At 26.8% G+C, this 21,911-nt stretch overlaps 1 protein-coding gene across 5 annotated transcripts in view; it reads left to right on the top strand.

The window, feature by feature from the left end:
- The window catches only part of LOC107443498 (putative homeodomain transcription factor), a 31,544-nt gene extending 14,595 nt beyond the window's left edge, over nucleotides 1-16,949 (top strand). For 3 of the 5 annotated variants that reach the window (XM_043042977.2, XM_043042975.2, XM_043042976.2), the window contains exons 10-19: nucleotides 1,470-1,613; nucleotides 2,683-2,728; nucleotides 2,905-2,952; nucleotides 6,184-6,487; nucleotides 7,955-8,051; nucleotides 8,136-8,267; nucleotides 11,414-11,500; nucleotides 14,229-14,384; nucleotides 15,469-15,564; nucleotides 16,320-16,949. In XM_043042977.2, coding sequence (XP_042898911.1) covers nucleotides 1,470-1,613; nucleotides 2,683-2,728; nucleotides 2,905-2,952; nucleotides 6,184-6,487; nucleotides 7,955-8,051; nucleotides 8,136-8,267; nucleotides 11,414-11,500; nucleotides 14,229-14,384; nucleotides 15,469-15,564; nucleotides 16,320-16,469 — 1,260 coding nt within the window. In that variant the 3' untranslated portion in view covers nucleotides 16,470-16,949. The remainder of the gene's footprint in view (nucleotides 1-1,469; nucleotides 1,614-2,682; nucleotides 2,729-2,904; nucleotides 2,953-6,183; nucleotides 6,488-7,954; nucleotides 8,052-8,135; nucleotides 8,268-11,413; nucleotides 11,501-14,228; nucleotides 14,385-15,468; nucleotides 15,565-16,319) is intronic. The other 2 variants (XM_071184063.1, XM_071184064.1) reach the window with 2 other exon arrangements.
- Nucleotides 16,950-21,911: the final 4,962 nt, after the last annotated feature.

Below are 21,911 nucleotides of genomic sequence, written 5' to 3'. Positions count from 1 at the left end.
ATGACAGGATTGGGAAAGAGTTAAGAAAGAGGAGGAAGATGTTTAGTTGGAGGATTTCTTAAATTATGAAGATGATGCTTAACAACTGATGGAGATGAAATTTATAAATTCATCTTCAGCAGTTGTTAAGTTGAATAAAAATACATGAAAAAAAGATAAAGAAGAAAGAAACATGAAATAATAAATGAGTCACTTCTGGTTCCTTAATAACAGATGCATCTAATACTATTGATGTTTTAAGAAGATATATTATCTCATCCAATGTAAACTTCTTCTTTCAAAAAACTGGAGAAAAAGTTATTAAAACGAAATCACAATTGAAGTAACACATTTTTTTAAAAAAATTCTTGCATTAATATAATTTATGCAATAGTAGAAAATAAAATCATGGACCATGGTCAAAAAAGAAACAGTTCAGCTTTTTCAATGAATCCTACAAAGAGACTACATCTCGTCCCTACAAAGTCGCTGTACAGTGGACTATTTTTGTTATTTTATTTTAGTTTTACTTAGTTAAATTTTAATTGTTATTTGCTTAGTTTTTATATTTGAGTTAATTTTAATTCTGTTCATATTTACCTTTTTATTTATTGGAGTTAATTTTATTACTTTTCTATCAAAGGAAAAATGCACTTTTGTAATCCTATAATTTCTATTAAAAAATTGCTAAATTTATAAACCACACAACTAATTAACATTATGCTACATTTTCAAATTTGTGATATTGCTGTCAAATATTTTCAATGATAAGTAGCTTAGATTATATGATGATTAGACCCTGCCTATTGTATGTTAAACAGGGTGTGCTTTAAGGCAAATTGTAAAACTAGAATACAAAAATAATAAAACACAATTAGAAAGGAGAAGCATCTTTGCTCGCTGCAGGATTTGAACATATATTTGTCTCTTAGTTCAGCGAACTTATAATGTACTGTACCAGCTGTTTCTGAAGCATGACTTTACGAATAGCTGGTCTATTAATAGACATATTGGCAAGTATTTTGATTAAACTAAAAAAACTCACTACGCGACAGCCCTAAGAGGGCCAAGGCCTACTTTGCCCATCTCATTTTTTTTAACCTTTGACTCTGGGGTTTAGAAGCAGACGTTTTGGTTGGGTGGTCAGCCGAACGTGGAATCCCGGAATCCCAGGGATTTAGTCCCCAAGCATGCTTGGTACCCTTTTTATTGACTCTGAAGGGATGAAAGGCTGAGTCAACCTTGTGAGAATCGAACCCAGGATCTGTGGCACGAGAACACGAAGCGATGACACTCAGAGTCTGGTTGTCAAGTATTTTAATTATCATTTGATTAAAAGTATGCATATATTTTTAAAATGATCTGGTTCAATAGGTTGAATATTTTTATAAATTGCTGCATAAAAATCAAATAAAAATTGCTGAAAATATGATTTCTTTTAATAGTTTATAATTTTGTTTTTCATTTAAAGTATTTTTATTATTTCTTAGCCTCAGCAATCTGATTTAGATTGGCCACTGATCACTAACACAGACTGTAACAGCGACAGCACAGATTCTTCTTCCAATTGTTCCGGCGGAAATAGTTCAGACATTTCACCTTCAGAAAACCCTTTTGCATGGGAAATTCATGAGGTATGGCATAATCTATTTTTTAAAAAAAATATCACAGATTTCATATTTCAAACAACAACACTGCTCATGTAACAGTTCAACAGTCCCAATAATTGTTCATAATATAGCACGAAAATCACCTTTTACCACCTTTTTATATGCTATTATTTATTCTATTTCATTTTACAATTAACTCTTTTTTATGATTTTTTTGAAATTAAAATTCTCATATTTAACTTGTAACCTGTTTTATTATTCTATTCGTATTATAAATTTGTGTCAAAACAGTTTCATAGATTTGTGAAGAATTATTTTCTGTTGTCTTATCCAAGAAAAACAATGAAAAGGTTTTAAAATATCAGAAATTGATTTTTGCAATAAGTATTGCAAGAAACTCTTCATGATTTAAATAAGTCTCTCATTTAATTGAAGGAATTTTTGTTGATTTTTTTAGATAAAATTTTAATTAAACTTATTGATAAAAGTGACCGTAATTTTTAGCCAAAATACAAATCTTTTTAACTAATTTTGACATTGCTTGTTCTTATTTTATATTAATAAATTTTTATACTATAGAGTATGCCTTTGACCACCCTAGGATAAGATTAGGTGGCCCTGACACTATTTCTTTACTCATAGATTATTCAAGATGTTTCATGTTTATTGAAATGCAAAATCAAAAGAAATGGAGACTTGCATTGAGTCTCTAAACCTTTCATCTATTAAAAATGTGTATTTTGAAAGTGCAAAAATGTTTTACACCTTTTTTTGGATTGGTTTTCTAGAAATTAAATAAAATGAAACAAAACTTTGGTTACTATATTGAAATGCCTAGTTCAATTAAGATGTTATTATAGGCATTTGAAACAAGATTGTGTCTATGAAATAGAAAGTGTGATTTTGTGCATCAGTTATTATGATGGAAGTATCACAGTAATGATAGGTTGTTGTAAAGAACGTAGGCAGTATTTCATATAATTTGCGTACTATTTGTATTTCATATAATTTAAAAGTTTGTTAATTATACATTTTATTATTTTTTTAAAATTTAAATGCTTTGGTTCTAAATTTTATTATGAATATTTTTTAGCCCTCAAAAAAAGTGCCAAGTGTGGGATATATTGGATTAGATAAAGGTATCATTCTTTTCCTCACTCTTTTTTTCCATAAAAAGAATTTTTAATGTTGCATGTATTCACTTTATGTAGTTCTTTTTTTCAATATTTGGTTTATGTTTTCATGCATTAGTTATTGCAAGCATTGTAGTTCTTAGTTCCTTTTTTTGATCCTTTTCCTTATCCTTTGTTTTTAGGTTACCGCCCAAGAGCAGGTGACTGTTCGATTTGCTCTGATATAAAATGTATAATATTTCATTTTATTTTATTACATTTCATTGTTATGATATTTTTGTAAATTTACCTTTAATTCTTAGCAGTGACTGATTTATTTTAAATACACAGCATTTTTTTTTTACTTGTTAGGAATTTTATATTCTTATAACATTTTGAATATTTTTAGCAGTTTTCACTTTTTAAACAAATTACAGTATTTATTTAAAAAAAAAACTGTACTGTAAAGTTATTTTTTAAAGGTATTTTTTCTGACTTATAATTTGGCAGCATGATATTAAGTTAGTTTAACACTGCTGCACTTAGATTTAAAATTTATTTCCCTTATTATATATGTGCATGAAGTATTTTTCATAATTTTTTTGAATGTGAAAAACATGTTTTTTTAAATATTTGGGGATACAAAACACAGTTCTTCAATACGAAAAATGAAAACATTAATTTGTTTTCATTTTACCCTTACTGTGATAAAAGTATTATGTTCATAGTTAAATGAATCTTGCTACTGATACGAACTATTTTAATGTTATATTGTTTTTCTCATTCAGGTAATTATTTGTAATCCCTCGTTTGGTTTGATGTTATTGAATTACACCTGAAAAACAAAATACTATCAGCTGCTATCCTATAATAACATAAAAAGTTAAAATTTTTATGTTATTATTTAGCAGTTTTTTATCCTTTATTATGTAGTAATTTTTTTTTTAATTCTTTTAAAAAGGAGGTGTAGTTTAGTTTTTAAAATTTTATCCTTAATTGGTAAGAACTTTTTTTTTTAATCCATAAAACTACCCAGATAGTATAGATTGTCACAGTGACATCATAAAGTCAAAAATAATCACAATCACTGGTGACCATTTTGAATTGTCACAAGGAAGTCATAATCTGACTTAAATGTTACTTTATCTTGAGATATCATATGATAGTTCCCCTGAATATTTATTGCGACTTTAGTCACTTGATAGTCACAGCTATACTTTCCTTAGGATTAAAGTCACTGAGGAAATTCATTGCCACTTTGATCCCTTCAAATTCATATGGAAACCATTTCATGACTTGTCTTTCTAAAGTCTGAGAGTTATTTTTCGCCAAATTTTTTTCGTTGAAGTCATATGTATGCTTTATGCAACTTGTTTCACTAAAATAATGATTCCACTATATTTTATTTTATAACCATCCTTGAGCAGCGGACCTAATATTTGAGTTTACGACTAGTGTTCAATTCCATAGCCTTGTAATTTTGAACCCAATTTAGAAGAAAAGGGAACTCCTGGATCAAGTGTTGGGAGACATTTTCTTTTATGGAGGACTAACCCACATTTGCGTTACAGGGAGAGGAAGACCATGAGAACCTTCTATGGCCAGCCTGATGGCAAAGAAACTCTAACCCATGATCCGTCTACCACTGAGGATAGTTCACATCAGCACTTTGGCTGGTGCAATGCAGATTCATAGTGACCAAGTAGTGTTGGGATTCGAACTTGGCTCACCTCATTAGAAGGCCAGCGTTTTATTCCCATTGCAATACCTTGCCATTGCGACTCATGATTCCACTATATGTTTTAAATTTTCATAACCTTCAATTTATTTTCCCTTCAAGGAGCTTCTTTTCTTTTTTTTAGATAAATTTGGTTTCTCAAAACCTGAGGTGCCCTAGTGAATTTTCCATCTTCGTATTTTCTCTTTTTTTTCACTTCACATAGTTTATAGCACTGTTTGATTTGAGTGCGCACTTTGGAATGCATTATTTCATAAATTTTATGCTTTGAGCTTGGTGCCCCATATCAATCAATCAAAGTATCAGTTATTGATGTTTCACTTATACAAAAAAAAGTTTTAGTTATTAATTAAAAAAACAATTAAATCTCCATATTCATTTTCTATGACTTTATTTTTACATGAATCCTTAGGGTTACCATAAAATTAACATGAAAAACATTTTTATTCCATTTCTTTAAGTATTTTATATGAGTGCTCAGTTTTATTGCAAACCTAATGTTAAAAAACATATAATTTAATTTTTTATGTATTTTTGTATGAGTGCTTAGTTTTACTATGAATGTAACATTTAATATATAGTATACTCTCGATATATCGAACTTCTATTTCTTGAAAACCTTGTTATGTCAAAAAAATATTTTTCCCTTTTGGCATAACATATCTACCTAATATTAATTTGAATTCCTATGTCTAAGAGTTTTTTTCTTAAAACCTTGTTATGTCTAATATTTCTCAAAACACAAAATTAATTTTTTCAGAAAAATCACACTGTAAGTTTATTGTAAACCAATTCTTTTCTATTTAATGCATAATTATTTTTGCCTTTTAAAAATTATCATTGCTGTATTTAGACTTATGGTCAACTATCATTATATACATAGTCGTTACATGCATAATTATTAGTAGTTATTCTTATGTTTCATGACTTTTTGGAGTACTATTGTAGAATATATTTTTCTACTTTTTAGAATATATTTTTCTACTTTTTAGAATATATTTAACTCCGAGTTTGTTATCTCAAAATTCTTCCCTTTCCTTAACTTTGTAATATCGAGAGTATACAGTATCCATTCTACCGTGCTAGAGAGTATACTGCATTCGTCTTAATTCCATTCTTATAAGTATATTATATGGGTTTTTAATTTAAGCGATACCATTAACCTAATTTAGTGGCTGGGTGGCGCAGTTGGTTTGTCGTCGGCCTTCTGAGCCCAAGTCTGCGGGTTCGATCGCTGGCCCAGACACCGGATTTTCGGGATGCAGGAAATCCTCAGCGGCCATGTCGCATGATTATGCGGCATGTAAAAGATCCTTGGAGTGCCTTATTGGCTTTTGGCATTTCCGGCAAAATTAAATTCCCAGTGCATTTTAGCATCCAAATAGAGTCTTGGTGCTGCCATCTAGTGTGGCAGAAACTAGACGTCCAAATTAACATGACCAACAGTATCTCACCCATTGTGGTGGTCCTGAAAGAGTGGATACCACCTCTGGAGAAGGCACTAGGTCTGCTCATCGGCAAGGCCGATTGTGCAGCTCATTGGAAATAAAAATATAAAAAAATTAACCTAATTTTAAAAATATTTTACTTCATTTCTATTTGCATTTTTTTTACGAGTGTTTACTTTTACTATGGGCCTAATGTTAAAAAACTTCTACTTGATTTCTTTATGTATTTTTCATATTTTCTTTATGTAACAAAAATCTCTATAATGTGGTTCTGCTCGATTAACTTTTTCTTAAAGTGAGCTGCACCATTTGGCAACTCAATGAATGCAAGAAAGTTGATTTGACTGCCCTGGATATCAGCTCTGCAATTATACACAAAGTGGACTCTTCCAAGCACCACTCAGAGTATTTATACATTGGTGTGCTTTGTGCGACACTTTTATCATTGCTTCCTCTACTTTTTCGTCTGCGGAATGGACTGTCTGTGTGTGATGTACCGACTGTTGCCACTGATATCTTGACTTTGAATGTTCCAACAACTGAAGAGGTTGTCAAAATTACCGATAGCTTCCTGGATATAGTATTAGGACCAAACTTAAAGTATGTTTTTGATTTTTTTGCTATTCTAGCATCACTAGTGGCTCATCCATGTCATTTAATTTATGTTACTCATTGTATAAAGTTGATTTCGTTTATTTATTTTATTTTTACTTCATGAAGAAGAGAAGAATTGAAAACATTGCATTGATTATTTTTTGTTAAACTTTTGTCTTTCTACAAGTAATGTAACTGTTGAACGAGTGTTTTTCTATTATTTTGTTTTATTCACTTAATTTCTGGGAAAAGAAAGAAATTTAATTAATTTTGACTTTGCAGTATCTTTTATTTTTAATTTCAATTTCTTTTAAGTGTATAATGTAATTATAATTTAAATATTCTAGATCAATGCCTTTTTATTACAAAGCATCTAAAATAATTTTATTCATGTGTATTTTAGAACATGAAAAATGAAATTTTATGGATAAAAAAACGACTCTAAATACTTTTTCTACTAAACAAACCTTGAAATTTAAAACTTAAATATTACTCTTATAAATAAATAATAAATTTTTTAATATTAAAAAACAGACACATTTTGTATAAACATTATTATTTTTATTTAGGGGAATTTTTCGTATTTCATGCATATACTTTCTAATGCAAAATTTGTCAGTGCTCAGCTGTATTCAGTCCAGTAGTTTGTTTAAAAATGGTGCCTCGTTTTTTTAAAACCAGAATTCATCATTGGATTACAAAAATTAAAAACTTTGCTTGGGATTTTTTAAATGTTTTGTTAAAAACAATTTTATTTATTGCTTGTTATTTTTCATCCAGTATTAGATTTAATTAATGATTATAGAATTGTTTTAATGTTATTTAAGCATTTCCACTTTAGAAATTTTTATTTATCATAATTCCTTCTTATAGCCCCGTCAAGAATAAATTGCTCTAAAAATGTATGTGTTTGTTATTCAGTAGTAAAGCATATAGTTTGGCAGAATGAGCATTGTATCAAAATTTAAAGCAAAGAGCGTTGCAAATATTGTTTAATTCTTTTTATGTGCATTTTCCATTTGAATAATCAATTGCTTAGGAGTTTTACCTTTTTCTGATAAAGGCAGAAGTTTCGTCAAAAACTTTTTTATTTTGTTTATTTGGTTCTCATTATTTTTTTTTCAGTATGTTTCTATGGCAGTCTACATGAATATCATATCATATAATTTATTATCTTTAATTATATGATATGATATTTATGATAATATTATAATATATGTGATATTGTCTTTAATTTGTTTATGGTAAAACTTGTGGTACTGATTATTTTGCTTGAAAGATTTGTACTTAGTCTAGGATGTTTCTTCTTAATATCAGTTATCGTTATATATGATAATATTATCTTTGCTAAGTTTAAGGTAAAGCTTGTGGTATTGATTATTATGCTTGAAAGATTTGTACTTTGTCTAGGATGTTTCTTTTTATTATCAGTTATCTTTATATATGATAATATTTTATCTTTAATTTGTTTAGGGTAAAACTTGTGGTAATGATTATTATGCTTGAAAGATTTGTACTTAGTCTAGGATGTTTCTTCTTATTATCAGTTGCTGAAAAAACCTTCACCCAGGTAATATGAAAACATATTTTTGAATTCTAATTTCTTAAAATTGAAATTGTGATTTTTAATAGTATATTTTTGCACTTCTTTCAGCGCTTTCTGTATGCCAAACACTTTTGTTATCTTACCTCTTCAAGGAGAGCTAAAAGATCTGATTTGCCTCATTTTCGTTTGAATAAAGTTAAGAATATTAAGATATGGTTATCAATAAGGTCTTATTTAAAGGTAAAAATTCTATCAGTTTAATTTCTTTTCAAATTTTATTCAGTTCCTGTTCTTAACACGAATGAAATTTTAATAAATCTAAAAATATTAAGGTATGTTTGTTAATCCAGTCTTATTTAAAAGAAAGAAGTCTGTTAAATTTTTGTTTTATGCAATTTATGTTAAGTTCATGTTTTTCACAATAATAGAGTTTGCATGAAGTTAGTAACGTTAAGATATGGTTATCAATAAGGTCTTATTTAAAGGTAAAAATTCTATCAGTTTAATTTCTTTTCAAATTTTATTCAGTTCATGTTCTTAACACGAATGAAATTTTAATAAACTTAAAAATATTAAGGTATGTTTGTTAATCCAGTCTTATTTAAAAGAAAGAACTCTGTTAAATTTTTGTTTTATGCAATTTATGTTAAGTTCATGTTTTTCATAATAACAGAGTTTGCATGAAGTTAGTAACGTTATGTAAAGTTTTGTTTCATGTAAATTATGTTCAGTTCATGTTTTTTACAAAAATAAAGATGTTAAAACATGGTTATCAACCCAGTCTTACTTGAAAGTAAGCTTTGTCAGTTTTTTTTGTGCAAATTCTGTTTGTTTACCTCAACAAATTGGTAAATTTGTTTAATTTATGATTTGCTTTTAATAACTGTATGAACGCTTTTACTCGTTTAAATTTAATGTAATTTTTAAAAATAAATATTAAAATCTTTCTTTTTTTCATGCTTTAAAAAATTTTATAGTTTCAGTAGTTTCTAATGGAGATAGCTTTTGATATAGTTTATAGTTGATTTGTATTTTGTCTTACTGTATTGAAATAAACAATAATGTTTTTAACCATATGCTAAAATATATTTAAAAAAAAAACAATTGCAAATTTTAGTGTGCTATAAAATTATAGATATATTCCCAGGGGAAAAGATCTCTAAAATATTGAATTTAATGTTCACCATTTATTCACCATTTTTTGGTTTTCGAAGCAAATATGTAGCAGGAGATCGTTAAATAATATTATACAGTATCAGCCACTGATAAAATCACTGGACTTGAAAATTGACCGTTTTTTAAAATCAAATTTGCAAGAATGGAATCATTACAATATCGAAGCATGCTAAAACAATTCTTTAATAAATTCATTATCATCGTTTTTTTGTTAGGCATATGTTTTAAAAATAAAAAACTCTTCTACCTGAATAATTATAATTTTTTAATTTTCACAAGTTTAGAGGGATGTGTAGCATAGAAATAACAAATTTAATTTTACTAACTATGAACAAAATGAAAGTTACAGATTCGGATAACACTTTTTAGAGAAATTGGTGGGTAAGAGTTTAAAAAATATATTAGAGGGGAGTGTTAAGGAATTGGGATGAAAACTGCTTATGAATGGTGAAAAGCTATGGGCCTATCATCATTCATTGTCAATAATCATCACTTACATAATTATTGAAGTAGGTGAATCTCTGAGCAGTGCTTGATATTTTAAATTAAACTTTAGAGCAAAAAAAAAAAAAGAACGAAATATTCAAAGTTACAAAAACTTTTATAATTTTTTATATCTTGCTGAATCTTCAAATTTTGCTGATCAAGCAAAATGTTAACATTTCACTTTTGTAAATTTATAATTGTACCTCGTGTACAACGAGTTATTTACCAAATTACTAAAACATTTTTATAAGTGTACTAAACTTTTTTGGCCCATGTGCCCTATTTTACTCTTTGACAGATATTTTTTTAATATTCCATATTATTTTCATAGTTTACATAAAATGTTTAATTTGGCACTTAGAGCACATTATAAAGATTAGGATAGCCTGGTTGACAGAATGCTGGACTCACATTCGTGAGAATGGGAGTTTGAATCCAACCTGCCGAAAACTTTCCGTGTAGTAAATAGTGACTGGTTCACGTTAAATCTGTTAGTTCATAAAGTCCTCCATGTTCCCTTAGCAAATTATACCTCTGGGGGTACTGAATTGGAGATTGATCGTTCTCTGGTTTTGGTCAAAATTACGATCTGGGGATGAATGAATGGGTCCATCCTATGAACAGATGTGACGTATGGGTGTGGCAGAAGTCGAATTCTTGGCTACAAGTGGCGTTACTGGTAAACAAGACCAATCGCACCCCTTGCTTTAATAGCCTACGAAGACAACAACACATTATAAAATTTTAATTATTGTTTAACATTTAATGTTTTTTTTTATAACTAGTTAAAAATGTGAATGAATAAAAAAAATATGAAAGACTTACTTGGAAAATTGTTTGAGATAAAAAGTTGAGATTTGAGGAATGAAATTGAGTAATCATAATATTGCACTCCCGAACAAAATAACAACTAAATAGTTCCCTAGTTCAACTTCACATAATTATGTGTTGTCAACTAGTAATGATAAAACAAAAAGTCTTATTACTGGGACAGATACATTTTGATAGTATATTTTATTCTGTCTCCATGCTGTATGGAAATAATATTAGTGGGACTTAAATGTCATGTCGGTACATAAAAGGCTAATTAAAATGTCAAATGTAAATTAAATGAAAATAAAATGTAGTAATCAATCTAACTTTTAGTTATTTTAAATTTGATGCATTTTTCCCTAAGTGTAGATTGGCTTTATAAAATTAAACATTTTCAGAAATGACATGATTTTAATATGAAGCAGGCAGTCGTCTGTTCATAAAATAGTAAATATTATGGTATCAAGAAAATTTTTTCATAATTTATCTGTGAAATAAGGTTTAAAAATTATAATATTTCTACCTTGCTTTCCTGTATTCATATTTAGAGTAGGTTTTCCTTAGGCTTTTTTATTTAAAATTTTCTGATAAAATTCTAAAAATGATTTATGTTGTTATAAACAGCTATTTTATTCCAAATTATGTACAAAAGTTTGAGTGCAGTAAAATAAATTTTCAATTCAGGACAAAAGTAATCATGAAAGTATTGTTTGTTAATATGGATCTTTTTAAACCTTTATTTTTGAAGTTTTACTCGGAAGTTTTTTTTATTTTTTTTATAAGTTCTTTGTTGCTAATTCGAGTTTATTATAATTAAAGTTGAAATAATACATTATTATTTTATCAAACGTATACTCAAACTTGATTTTTTATCTATTTAAGATTATTTATTAATTGACAATCTTTTTCAGAAATTAGGACCTCAACGTTCAGTTGATGTGATTGTGTCCATCACATTTATTATTGAAGTGTGCATAGTATCATTCCTTTGCATACAGGTAAACAATTTTTGTCAATCATTTTTTTTTTCTGAAATTTCATGTAACATATTGTGTTTGAACATGTTATATCAGTAGAAATTGAGATTTTATTTTGATTACTATTTGAAATTATTGTTAAATGCAAAAATGAGCAAAAAATAATTTTGTCAATTGGCAAATTTTTTTTTCTTATTAATTTTTTCTAATATTGTTCAAAATATCAATGTAGCAATTGTCAATGTAAATTTTTTACAATGTGGATTCCATATGAACAGTTTGGGTATACAGTGTGTCTTTCTATAAACTGTAAGAGAAATATTTGCAGACAGGAAAATCCCACACAATTCTTTGTAAAATGGTGATTATCTTGATTCTTTAGATGAATTACATTGCTCAAACAAACAACGAGATGCTTGCTTTTTTGTTTCAGTAAGTTGGACAGCAAGTTGGATAAAAACGATTTACTTTTCTCCTGCATATTGGAAAATATTAACATTCCTTCCAATATGGCAGATAAATGTGAATCGTTTTTCAGCTGCAACCTTTGTTTCACATAGTCTACAAAATAAAATTTCAATTTCGAGATTAGACGTTTTCAGCAAAAATCAAAAACGAAGTTCCGTAAAAAATGACCTAATAAAAAACCCACAAATGTCAAAAAAAGACCCTAAGTATTTAAAAATGAAATAAAAAAACAAAAAAGTCAAAAATGCAAAAAAAAAAAAAAAAAAAAAAAAAAAAAAAAAAAAAAAAAAAGAAAAAAAAATTATAGAAATTAAAAATGTCATCAAAATTTGAACTTTAATAATGTTGCAAGTAAAAAATGAATAGTATAAACTGTTATCCAATTTAGTGGTCTGTTTCTAAATTTTTTTAAAGAATAAATACTTATACAGTAACCATTGAATCTGTATTGTTGTGTTACAATAAACATTAAAATTAGTCATATTTTTTAACTTTCATTTCTCAAGAACTAATTGACTAATTCTGTTTCATTTTTGTATTTTGTCATTTAATATTACATAGCGTGAATTATTGTAAAACTGTAAAATATTGTAAAACTATTGTATACCGTATAATTAAAATTATTTTCTTTCTTTTTCAAACTAAAACAATAATAAATGATAAACTATCTTAAAATTTTTATTTTTTCGAGAATTTATCTTTGCATAAAAGAGTTTTATGGTTCTATAGTTAGTGAATTTATGATTGGTTGTAATCAGAGCCGGATTATACCTTTCGTAGGCCCTAGGCACAGCCGTTTTTGGGCCCTCCCCTCCTTCCCCCACTCCTCCCCTTTTTTCAAAATATATGCTAAAATTTTCTTGCACATTTTTTTTTACATTTTTATTAATATGGATTTTAATTTAAAAATTTGTTTATCGAACTTTATCTGCAATTCGACAGCATAATACAAGATTTCGTTGAATCCAAAAATCGCAAAAAAGTAATATCTTAGATCATAAGATTCTGCAAAATAATTTATTACCGAAAAATATTATATTTTTATTTGTATCTTCATAATTTTGTGCAAAATACACCTGTTGTTTTTAAAGCTAAATTATTTTTGCCAACAAATTTTTTTCTCCCAAGTTTTTCGTAGGCTCCTGAATTTCGTAGGCCCTAGGCATGTGCCTATAGGTTAATCCGGCCCTGGTTGTAATGCTTCCATAGATACTGTGTTAAGCGCGAAAGAATAAATTAACATTAAGGGGATTAAACTTTTAATTGAATTCCTGTCTAAACTATTAAGACAAGATTACAGCTGCTTTCCTTATTTTGAAGGTTAGGCATCCAATATTTTTGGGAAAAAAGGTATGTGCATTCAGAGAAAGTACATTTTTGTTTCAGATCTCATAACTTTTTTCTACTCTTATTTAATTAGCATGCTTAAGATAATCTCTTTAAAACATTAAGAATGCTTGTTAGTACATTATCTGATCATTAGATCAAAAAATTTTCTGACTCCCTGATCAGATCATGTACTAATATGCAATACTAATTATTAATTTGCTACTTATGATAATTTATTCAAAACATTAAGAATGAATGATAGTACATGATTTGATCATTAGATCAGAAATTTTTCAGACTTAATGATCAGATCATGTACTAATATGCATTATTAATTTGCATACTTATGATATTTTTTTCAAAATATTAAGAATGCATGTTAAATACATGATCTGATCATTAGATCAGAAATTTTCCAGTTGAATAGACATTGCGCAATGTCTATTCAGTTAAATACTACTCTTAAAAAGATATAGAAAAAGCTGATAAATTTTATGCAGATATAAAAAAGGACTGTTTAAATATTACTTTAGCAACTAAGGATTAAGAGCATGCGATTTGTTTATCTTTTATACAAGTTTGTTTATGCCATTAGGAAATATGAGCAATGTTTATCCAATTAAATTCTTTTTAACATCAGAGACTGTTAAAAGTCAAAAAACGTGAATAACATGTTTGGTAAAAAATCGAGTATTAAATACTTTTTTTGTTGCTGGTGTTTCTAAAAACGAAAATAATCTGAAAACGTGAAGAATTATGTTATGATAAATTACATAGATATTTAGGATAAATATATATCTTTAGGATAAATTTATCATTCTGTATTAATAATGTCGTTTAAGTAAGATTTTAATGAAATTTATGAGCATTTAATTTAAAAGCAATATGTTTTAATTAAATGTTCATAAATTTTGGAACCAAGAAATCATTTTGGCCTTTTTTTTATTTGTAGTTCTTAAAGGAAGAAGGGCAATTCACAGATCAGTTGTACTGCTGGGAGCTTTCGTTTTGGACAATGACACTTGGTCTTTATCTGCTGCGTTTTATGGTTATAGGAACTAAAATCAATAAAAAATACAGGAATTTATCTGTACTTATCACTGAACAGGTATGCTTTTAAATTTTATAAACTCCATTTTATGTGTTTATAGGTAAGATTATTGTATATCGTTTTAATATTAAACTCAAGCATCCATAATTAAAATTAAATAATTTTGTTCTTGTCGACAGCCCATTGCATTTTTATTAGAAAAATTCCTATTTGTAAAAATAATTTTTATTTTAAAGAATGATTATCAGGATTTTTAAATATGGTGTGATACACGTCTAGTTTTTACTAGGATATTATAAATTTATAAAGTTAAACAAAATGAGATTTGAAGGCATTTTTGCATATTATTGACAAACTAGCCCAACTCACAAGATTTTTAAATGTAAACAAATTGGTAGTAGAGCTAGAGAGTGCCTAAACCTTTATTGCCTGGAGTCCATTATAGCAGATTTAAAAACTGTTAGTGTATTGAACTGGCAAGATTGAGTCTGAGAAGACCAGTGGTGACTCTTGATTGTTGTATCAATGATGATGACAACGACATGTGAAGTTTGTACTGATAGAAGTAATGTAGATAAAATAACAAACAAAATTTTTTGTCAAAGGAATTAAACTTTAAAAATGGCATGGCAATATGCTGGCCATAAAGTTTGAGGAACTGTTGATCACTGAACTTGCAACATCTTAGGCTGATATTCTCATGACATCATCTGACTAAGAAAATAATCACAAACAAGATGGCCTTATAAAATTAGAAAAACAGGAAACTAGAGCGAAAATAACATCTTTTTTTAAAAAAAAGAAAAAAGTTCAGATAAGCCTTTTCAATTGATAATGGTTGTTGGTAATGGTGAAGAAAGTAAAATTTTATTATTAAATTTCAAGTGTATTAATTTATTTTGCTTTGTTAGATTTACTTATTTTACTGTATTTTTTCCCTTTCAGGTCAAAATTTGTTACGTTTTGTTGTTTTGTGTTTTTAAATTAAAGTTATGTTTCCTTTCAGGTCAAATTTTTTTTTGTTTTATTGCATTTTTAAATTGAAGTTGTTTTTAATTTCAGGTCAAAATTTGTTACATTTTGTTGTAGAGTGTTTTTAAATTTTATAACTTTATTAACAAAGTTTATCTATTTTTTATAGATAAATCTTTACTTGCATATGGAACAAAAGCCTCATAAAAAAGAAGAGTTAATATTGGCTAACAATGTTTTGAAGTTGGCTGCAGATTTATTAAAGGTATCATTATGGAAGTTAATGCTATGTTATACTGAAGTGTTTCATTACTGTTTTTAAAACTTATTATATGGATTTTTGAGAGTGATCAATTTTCTGTTTGTAAATTCTGCTTTTAATTAGTTTTATCTAATGAGGCCAAAGTACATTTTCAGATTTTAATTTCGGAAGTAGTAAATTAAAAACTTTTATATTTTCCCCCCTGCTTTAAGTTAATGTATATTTGTTTTGAAAACTGCATTAGATGTTTTTCTATTTAAATTGTTTGTAAAAATAAAATAATATCTGAAGAGATTTTAGACTGAAAAGAGAGGGAATTAATATAAATTTTAAGACTAGACTAATTGATCCCAAGTTTGAATATATAATCAAAATAATTCTCTTTGATTGTGGCAAATACTTCTGAAACAAGATGCTAGCTGATTTCAGCAATCACTTGCTCTCTGATTTTCTTGAGCATCGTAATTCTTGACAGATTTGTATCACTAACTATGCCATTCTCAAGTTATTCTTCTGTTTAATCAAAGTTCTCTTTGATTGTAGTAAATATTTCTGGAATAAGATGCTAACTGATTTCAGCATTCATTTGTTCGCGATGCGAATATGTTAGGGCTTTCTTTACGGTATGACTAAAAAATTCTGTATTAAAGGGTAGTTATATGAAGTACCCTGTATTTGCAAAAATATTTCACATGATTCTCGTATTAATAATATAATATTTTGTCTAAACTATAATCAAGAATTTCTATCTTTTTTAGGAACTCGAGAGTCCATTCAAAATATCTGGATTGTGTGCAAATTCATATCTTTACAACATTACCAAAGTTATAGTGCTATCAGCATTTTCAGCCATGCTAACTGATGTGCTAGGGTTTAAATTAAAGCTGTACAAGATCAAGATAAAATGATGATTGTAGAAGTTAGCTTAAATTTCAAGTACTGAAGCCTGGAATATTTGTAACCTAGAATGTTCTTTAGAATATTGCAACTTATCTCACTGGATTTCTCACGAATTTTATGATGTATTTTTAAATGAAATCACCTCATTCAGTTTTTGCTCAAGGAACATTAGTCGACGAATTATGTTATATACTTTTATTTATTTATTTTTATACTTTATTTATTTATTGAATATGGACTTATCTACTTATTTAGTTAAAATATCAGAATGTTGGTAGTGTTTTTCCACAGATTTGTTTGCCAAAAAAAAAGAAGAAAAAGTCTATTTTCTCTATAAGTCTTTTGTTTCCTAATGTCAAATTTATATTAAAAGTAACGTTTTAAAATACGTTGTACAATTAGAATCAAAAACTTTATCTGGGATAGTTTTCTGTCCAAAAAGTGTATTGTTTCTAATTCTATTAAAATAAAACAAAATCTATTAAAAATTGAAATTTAAAAATAGTGAATGATGAAAAAATCTGCCTTTTAATTCATTGAATTATTTCCTTTTCTAAGTATTAATCTCTAATCAAAAATGATATAGCAAAATCTTTGAGTCTCAAGTTATCTTGGGGCATGCAAAAGTCTGACCAGAATATTTTTGTGACATTTTTCAGCTTTTGCTGTTTAAATGAGGGAAAAAAATAATTTTTATTTTTTGTTATAACCAACTTCAAATAATATCAAATTATTACTTATTTATTATGAAGATACATAACCATAAATACTAAAATAATCTACGATACTTTTTGGTTCAAAAGTACGAGGCTAGATTATGATTTAACTTTAATAAATTTTTTTTTAATAAATCGAATCGAAAATTCAATATTAAAATTTTAAAAGGATCTACTGTTAATAGTTTGTAGCCTTGATTTTTGCAGCAAAAACACAGAACGACAATTACCTGGCATAGTCTCAATATAATGTTAATGATGCACATTTCTAGTTTTAGTTGCAAACATGGAAATGAAAGGTTTTTATTTGACTATTGATCCTATTTAATGTGACATTATATTGTTTCCCATAAATATATATATATATGGGATTAAGGTCGGTAAATTGCCTTGAACACTGTAAAGCATCAATATTGTTACATTAGTTTTAAATGTCCAAGTTAAGCAAAAAATACTAAATTGACTGGTCACTTTTGAGCACAAAAATAATGTAGCTTATTTTAGTTTCAATGATTACAATTGTTAATGCTCATAAAACTAATTTGATATTATTTAAATTTGTTAACATTAATAGATTAAAAGAAAATTATATGTTTTTCACTCATTTAAACAGTCAAAAGCCAAAAAAAAAAAAATTGTAAAACTGAAGCTTTTGAATGCCACTGTAGTTTATAAGTTATACAAACTTTGATAAGTTAGCTTTAACATGTTTCTCATAAATAAAAGGAATGCAAGTTTTCTTGTTCTTACACAATATAAAATAATTTTATTAGAATTATTATTCATATTTTACAATATTTATAGCCCAAAAAAGTATCTTAATATAAGATATTGTATAAAAAGCAATTTTCAAATTTAAAATTTTTAAAAAAAGGTTAACAAAATTTCAACTATCACTGAATTGATGTTCAAAAAATGGTGTACTTTAAAATATATTTAATTAAAGAAAGAAAAATTTGACATATCAAGGTTCTTTTTGAGTTTCATATTTTTCTGTGGCAAAACTTTGTAAGTTGTATAAAATTTGGAAGCTAATTTTAAGACATTTCTCATGGATTATGTCAATGCAGAGTTTCCTGCATTGGCATTACTTTCAGTCTTTAACTATAGAAAACAACAGCCTTAATGGTGTTTTCTAAAGTTAAATCGTAGGAAAGAATCCTACATTGATATTTTCTGAATAATTGGCTTAGAGAAAGCATTTGAATATTGCATCATTTGTTACCCAAATGTTTATTCTAATATTTTAAATACAAAAAGTTTAATATTCAATAATAATTTGTAATATAATGCTTAAAAAATATTCAAAAATGTGTCATTTACAAAATTATAGCACTCTGTTAGTTTAGAGAGCATGTTGTAGTTTAGAACTAGAAAACAAAGGTTTTGAAGAAGAAAATGATTAACTACTTTCATATGACTGCAGCTTTATTTTTGTGATATTTTAATGATCTACTTAACTTAAAAGTTATGAAGCTTTTCATAATTAAATGCTCAAAAATTTTAAGAATACAAGTATGTTGTGAAAGCAATATGAGATAATTATTTTTTTCTTGTGTGTTCAAATCAAATCTTTATTATTGGTTTTATATTATCAATTTATTTATTTTTTTGAGATGTTAATACTTATGAAAAAGAGTATTTTTCATATAAACTTTATATTTATTAGTTCTATTGTTAAATTTTTTATATTTATTAATTTTATTTTTTACTAATTTTTTACCCTAACATATATTTTGTTTTCATCTGTGAAAGGGTGAGTTTCTTTCTATTAACCTTTTTTTTTGTTGTTTGTTATAAATAAATTTTTTTTCTGCTCAAGTGTTAAAAATATTAAATCCCATGTCTAGTATATATTTTTAAATTCTTAAAAATTATTCAGGATCTTATTAAAATTCTATGAATTATAATAATTTTTTTTTAGATTACTTTTTAAATTTTATTTGATGACTATTTAAATCCGAAGAAACCATTGGAGAATAACATTAACTTCTTAAAAGTTAATTCTTTAAAAAGAAAAAAATGTAAGAGTATATAATTGTCAGTTTGTAGTTGTGTTTGATATTCATTATCCATATAACGCAACTTCGCACCAATAAATTAGTCTGTTTATTTTGATTTTGTCATAAATTGCTTGAAAAATTTGTATTTTTGCAATATTCTTCCAAAGTTTTTTCTTATTGAGTGTTATCAAGTAAGAGCTAGAAAAAAAGAAACAAAAAGAATAGGGTACAGCTGATAGTTTTTGTGTTTGATTTTCTTTTACCATTATCAAACAACTTCGCAATATCAGAATAAAAACTTTGTAGCGTGTTATGCTTCGCAATCTCTTTTTTATTTTATTGTTATTTTTTTTATTTTTGAAAGAAAAATTGGTATTAACAAAACACACAAAAAAAAAGCTAATCAGGCATCAAAATTGCTAAAAATGTTATTTTTGCTCTGTTTACCATGAATTCATTTATTTATTTTTTAAGAAAAGCTTACATATGATGTTGCTAGTAGTTAGGGGGGCATCATTCAAAAATTTCTTTTATAAACATAATTTTGTTTAGAGCTTATAATGAAAGCTAAAAAAACAAAAAGTACAAGAAATATTTTTATGATAATCTAAAAGAACACTTTTAAACTCATTTCATTTCTTAAAAAGTTAAATGAAATGGTGTTAAATTGCTCCTTTTGCGGTAATTTAAATATTTTTTAAAATCTAAACAGGTGAAATTTAAAATAATCAGGTAGAATTTTTTATATTAATTACTATTAAATTTCTCATCACTTTTTATTAGAAAGAATTGGATGGTTATTGATAACAGCTTTACAAGCTTACCCCTTATAAGTACTGTTTTTGTGTTTGTAGCTTTTAAAATATTTGAAGCAGCTTTAATTTATATCTTTTTAAATTAATTTTACGATTATTTTAATTTTTTGAATTTTCATTTTATGAATGATTTGTATTGGAGCTTTGTTGTTTGTAGTATATTTGTAAAGGTTTTGTCTAAATACAATTTTTAGAAATAGTAATTTACAAAAGCGTTGAGGCCTTGGCAATATTTTTAGAGACAAAAAGAAACAATTTTAAGATATTTGTAAAATTCAGAGAAAATGAGATTTTTTAAAAAATAATTATGTTTTTGAATGTTCGACTTCTATTTAAAGCAATTTCTCATTTTTAGAATTTACCATTAATTTGAAAGGAAAAATAACTATTCAAGTGCAATAATAAAATTTAAATTGCACAGTGTTAGGACCACCAGTTGTTTCAATTCAATCAGTTGTAGCTAATTTGAGGGCTTTACAAAAACTACAATTTTTAACTGTTGGAGTAAATCTCGCTATACATGAGTTAGTTTTTAACATTTCAGTTTTACACACATGCCCTATATTTAATGGTGTAACCCGTAATTGATAAGGATTGAATTAAAAAAGTTTTCCTAAAAAACTATAAAATTTTTCTTTTTTTAATTTCTTTTCACGTGATATAAACAATTGTATCAGGCATTTTTATGTCGATAAAACTTTTGTTTAAGTTGCTAAACATTTTTAAAACGTGAAATGCTTAGATAAATAATATTTCATTGTAATAAGTCATTATAATCAATCTTATAGTTCTCTATATTGATTAATTCCTAAGTATAAAACTAATAAATACTTGACTTTCTTTCATTTTATATTTCATTTCACATTATATATGATAAAAAATTCATATATACCAAGAAAAATTTGTGATAAAAATTAATTAATCTCATTTAAAAAGATTAAAAGAAAAAAGAACCCTCAGTTGTATGAGAAAAAATTGTTTTTGATGCGTTATTTTACATTATGCAATCTTTTATTAGGTAATAATTTTTTATTCTACAATTATGTATCATTATCATGTTTTCGTTGAATTAAAAAATTTCTTATTACTATATTTTATTTCTCAGCATATTGTTTTATCATTTCATATTGTGTTTAAAAAGTTCTCAAAAACAACAAATGATTTAAAAGATCAATTGAAGCATGGAGAAATATTTGGTGTACAGTATTCTGCTTAAAAAATTAGGCGATTAATTCTTTCTATGACCAATGGTTTAAAAAATCAATTGAAGGACAGAGAAATATGTGGTTTAATTCAATTGTTCAAACGCTTGCAAACACAGATGGCTCTGCTATCTAAAAATCTCTGAAACATATTTTTATTAAAGAAAATAAAAGAAAATTCATCATTTGCATCAATAAGGTGAGGGGTAGTTTTAGAACGAAATTAGCAGACGTCAATGCAAATATTTCGGTTGGAATAGTCTGACATATGGAAGGTGTTTTCAATATAAATGTAAACAATAACAATCTCAAGCTCAATACCTGCTTTAGTTCCGGCTAGAAAATTTGCAACTGCTTACTATAGCTTATTATGCGAGGCGATATTTTCAAACGGATAATTTTATTTTCAATAAAAGAAATAAATTAGATAATTTCTGACCTCAAATCTGCCGTATTTCATGAGATAATGTTATTAAATAATTCTGGTGAGTTTGAAGTGAAAATTTGTTTTAGTTATTTATAGATATATTGTTAAAAAAGGTGACATGGTTGCTAGATTTTGAATAACTCGCTTTTTTGGCAGTCCTGATTTCGCCTCTTTCCATTTGTTTATTACTGTTTGTTCTTGTTGCAAGCTGTGCACCATTTTACGTTAGTGTTAGCACCTTTAGCATTGTAAACACAAGTATTGTTAGCATTGTAAAAACAAGTAAT

The sequence above is a fragment of the Parasteatoda tepidariorum genome, chromosome 8 (assembly GCF_043381705.1).
Source record: "Parasteatoda tepidariorum isolate YZ-2023 chromosome 8, CAS_Ptep_4.0, whole genome shotgun sequence".
In the NCBI taxonomy this organism is placed as follows: domain Eukaryota; kingdom Metazoa; phylum Arthropoda; class Arachnida; order Araneae; family Theridiidae; genus Parasteatoda; species Parasteatoda tepidariorum.
This window is presented reverse-complemented; position numbering and strand designations above follow the sequence as displayed.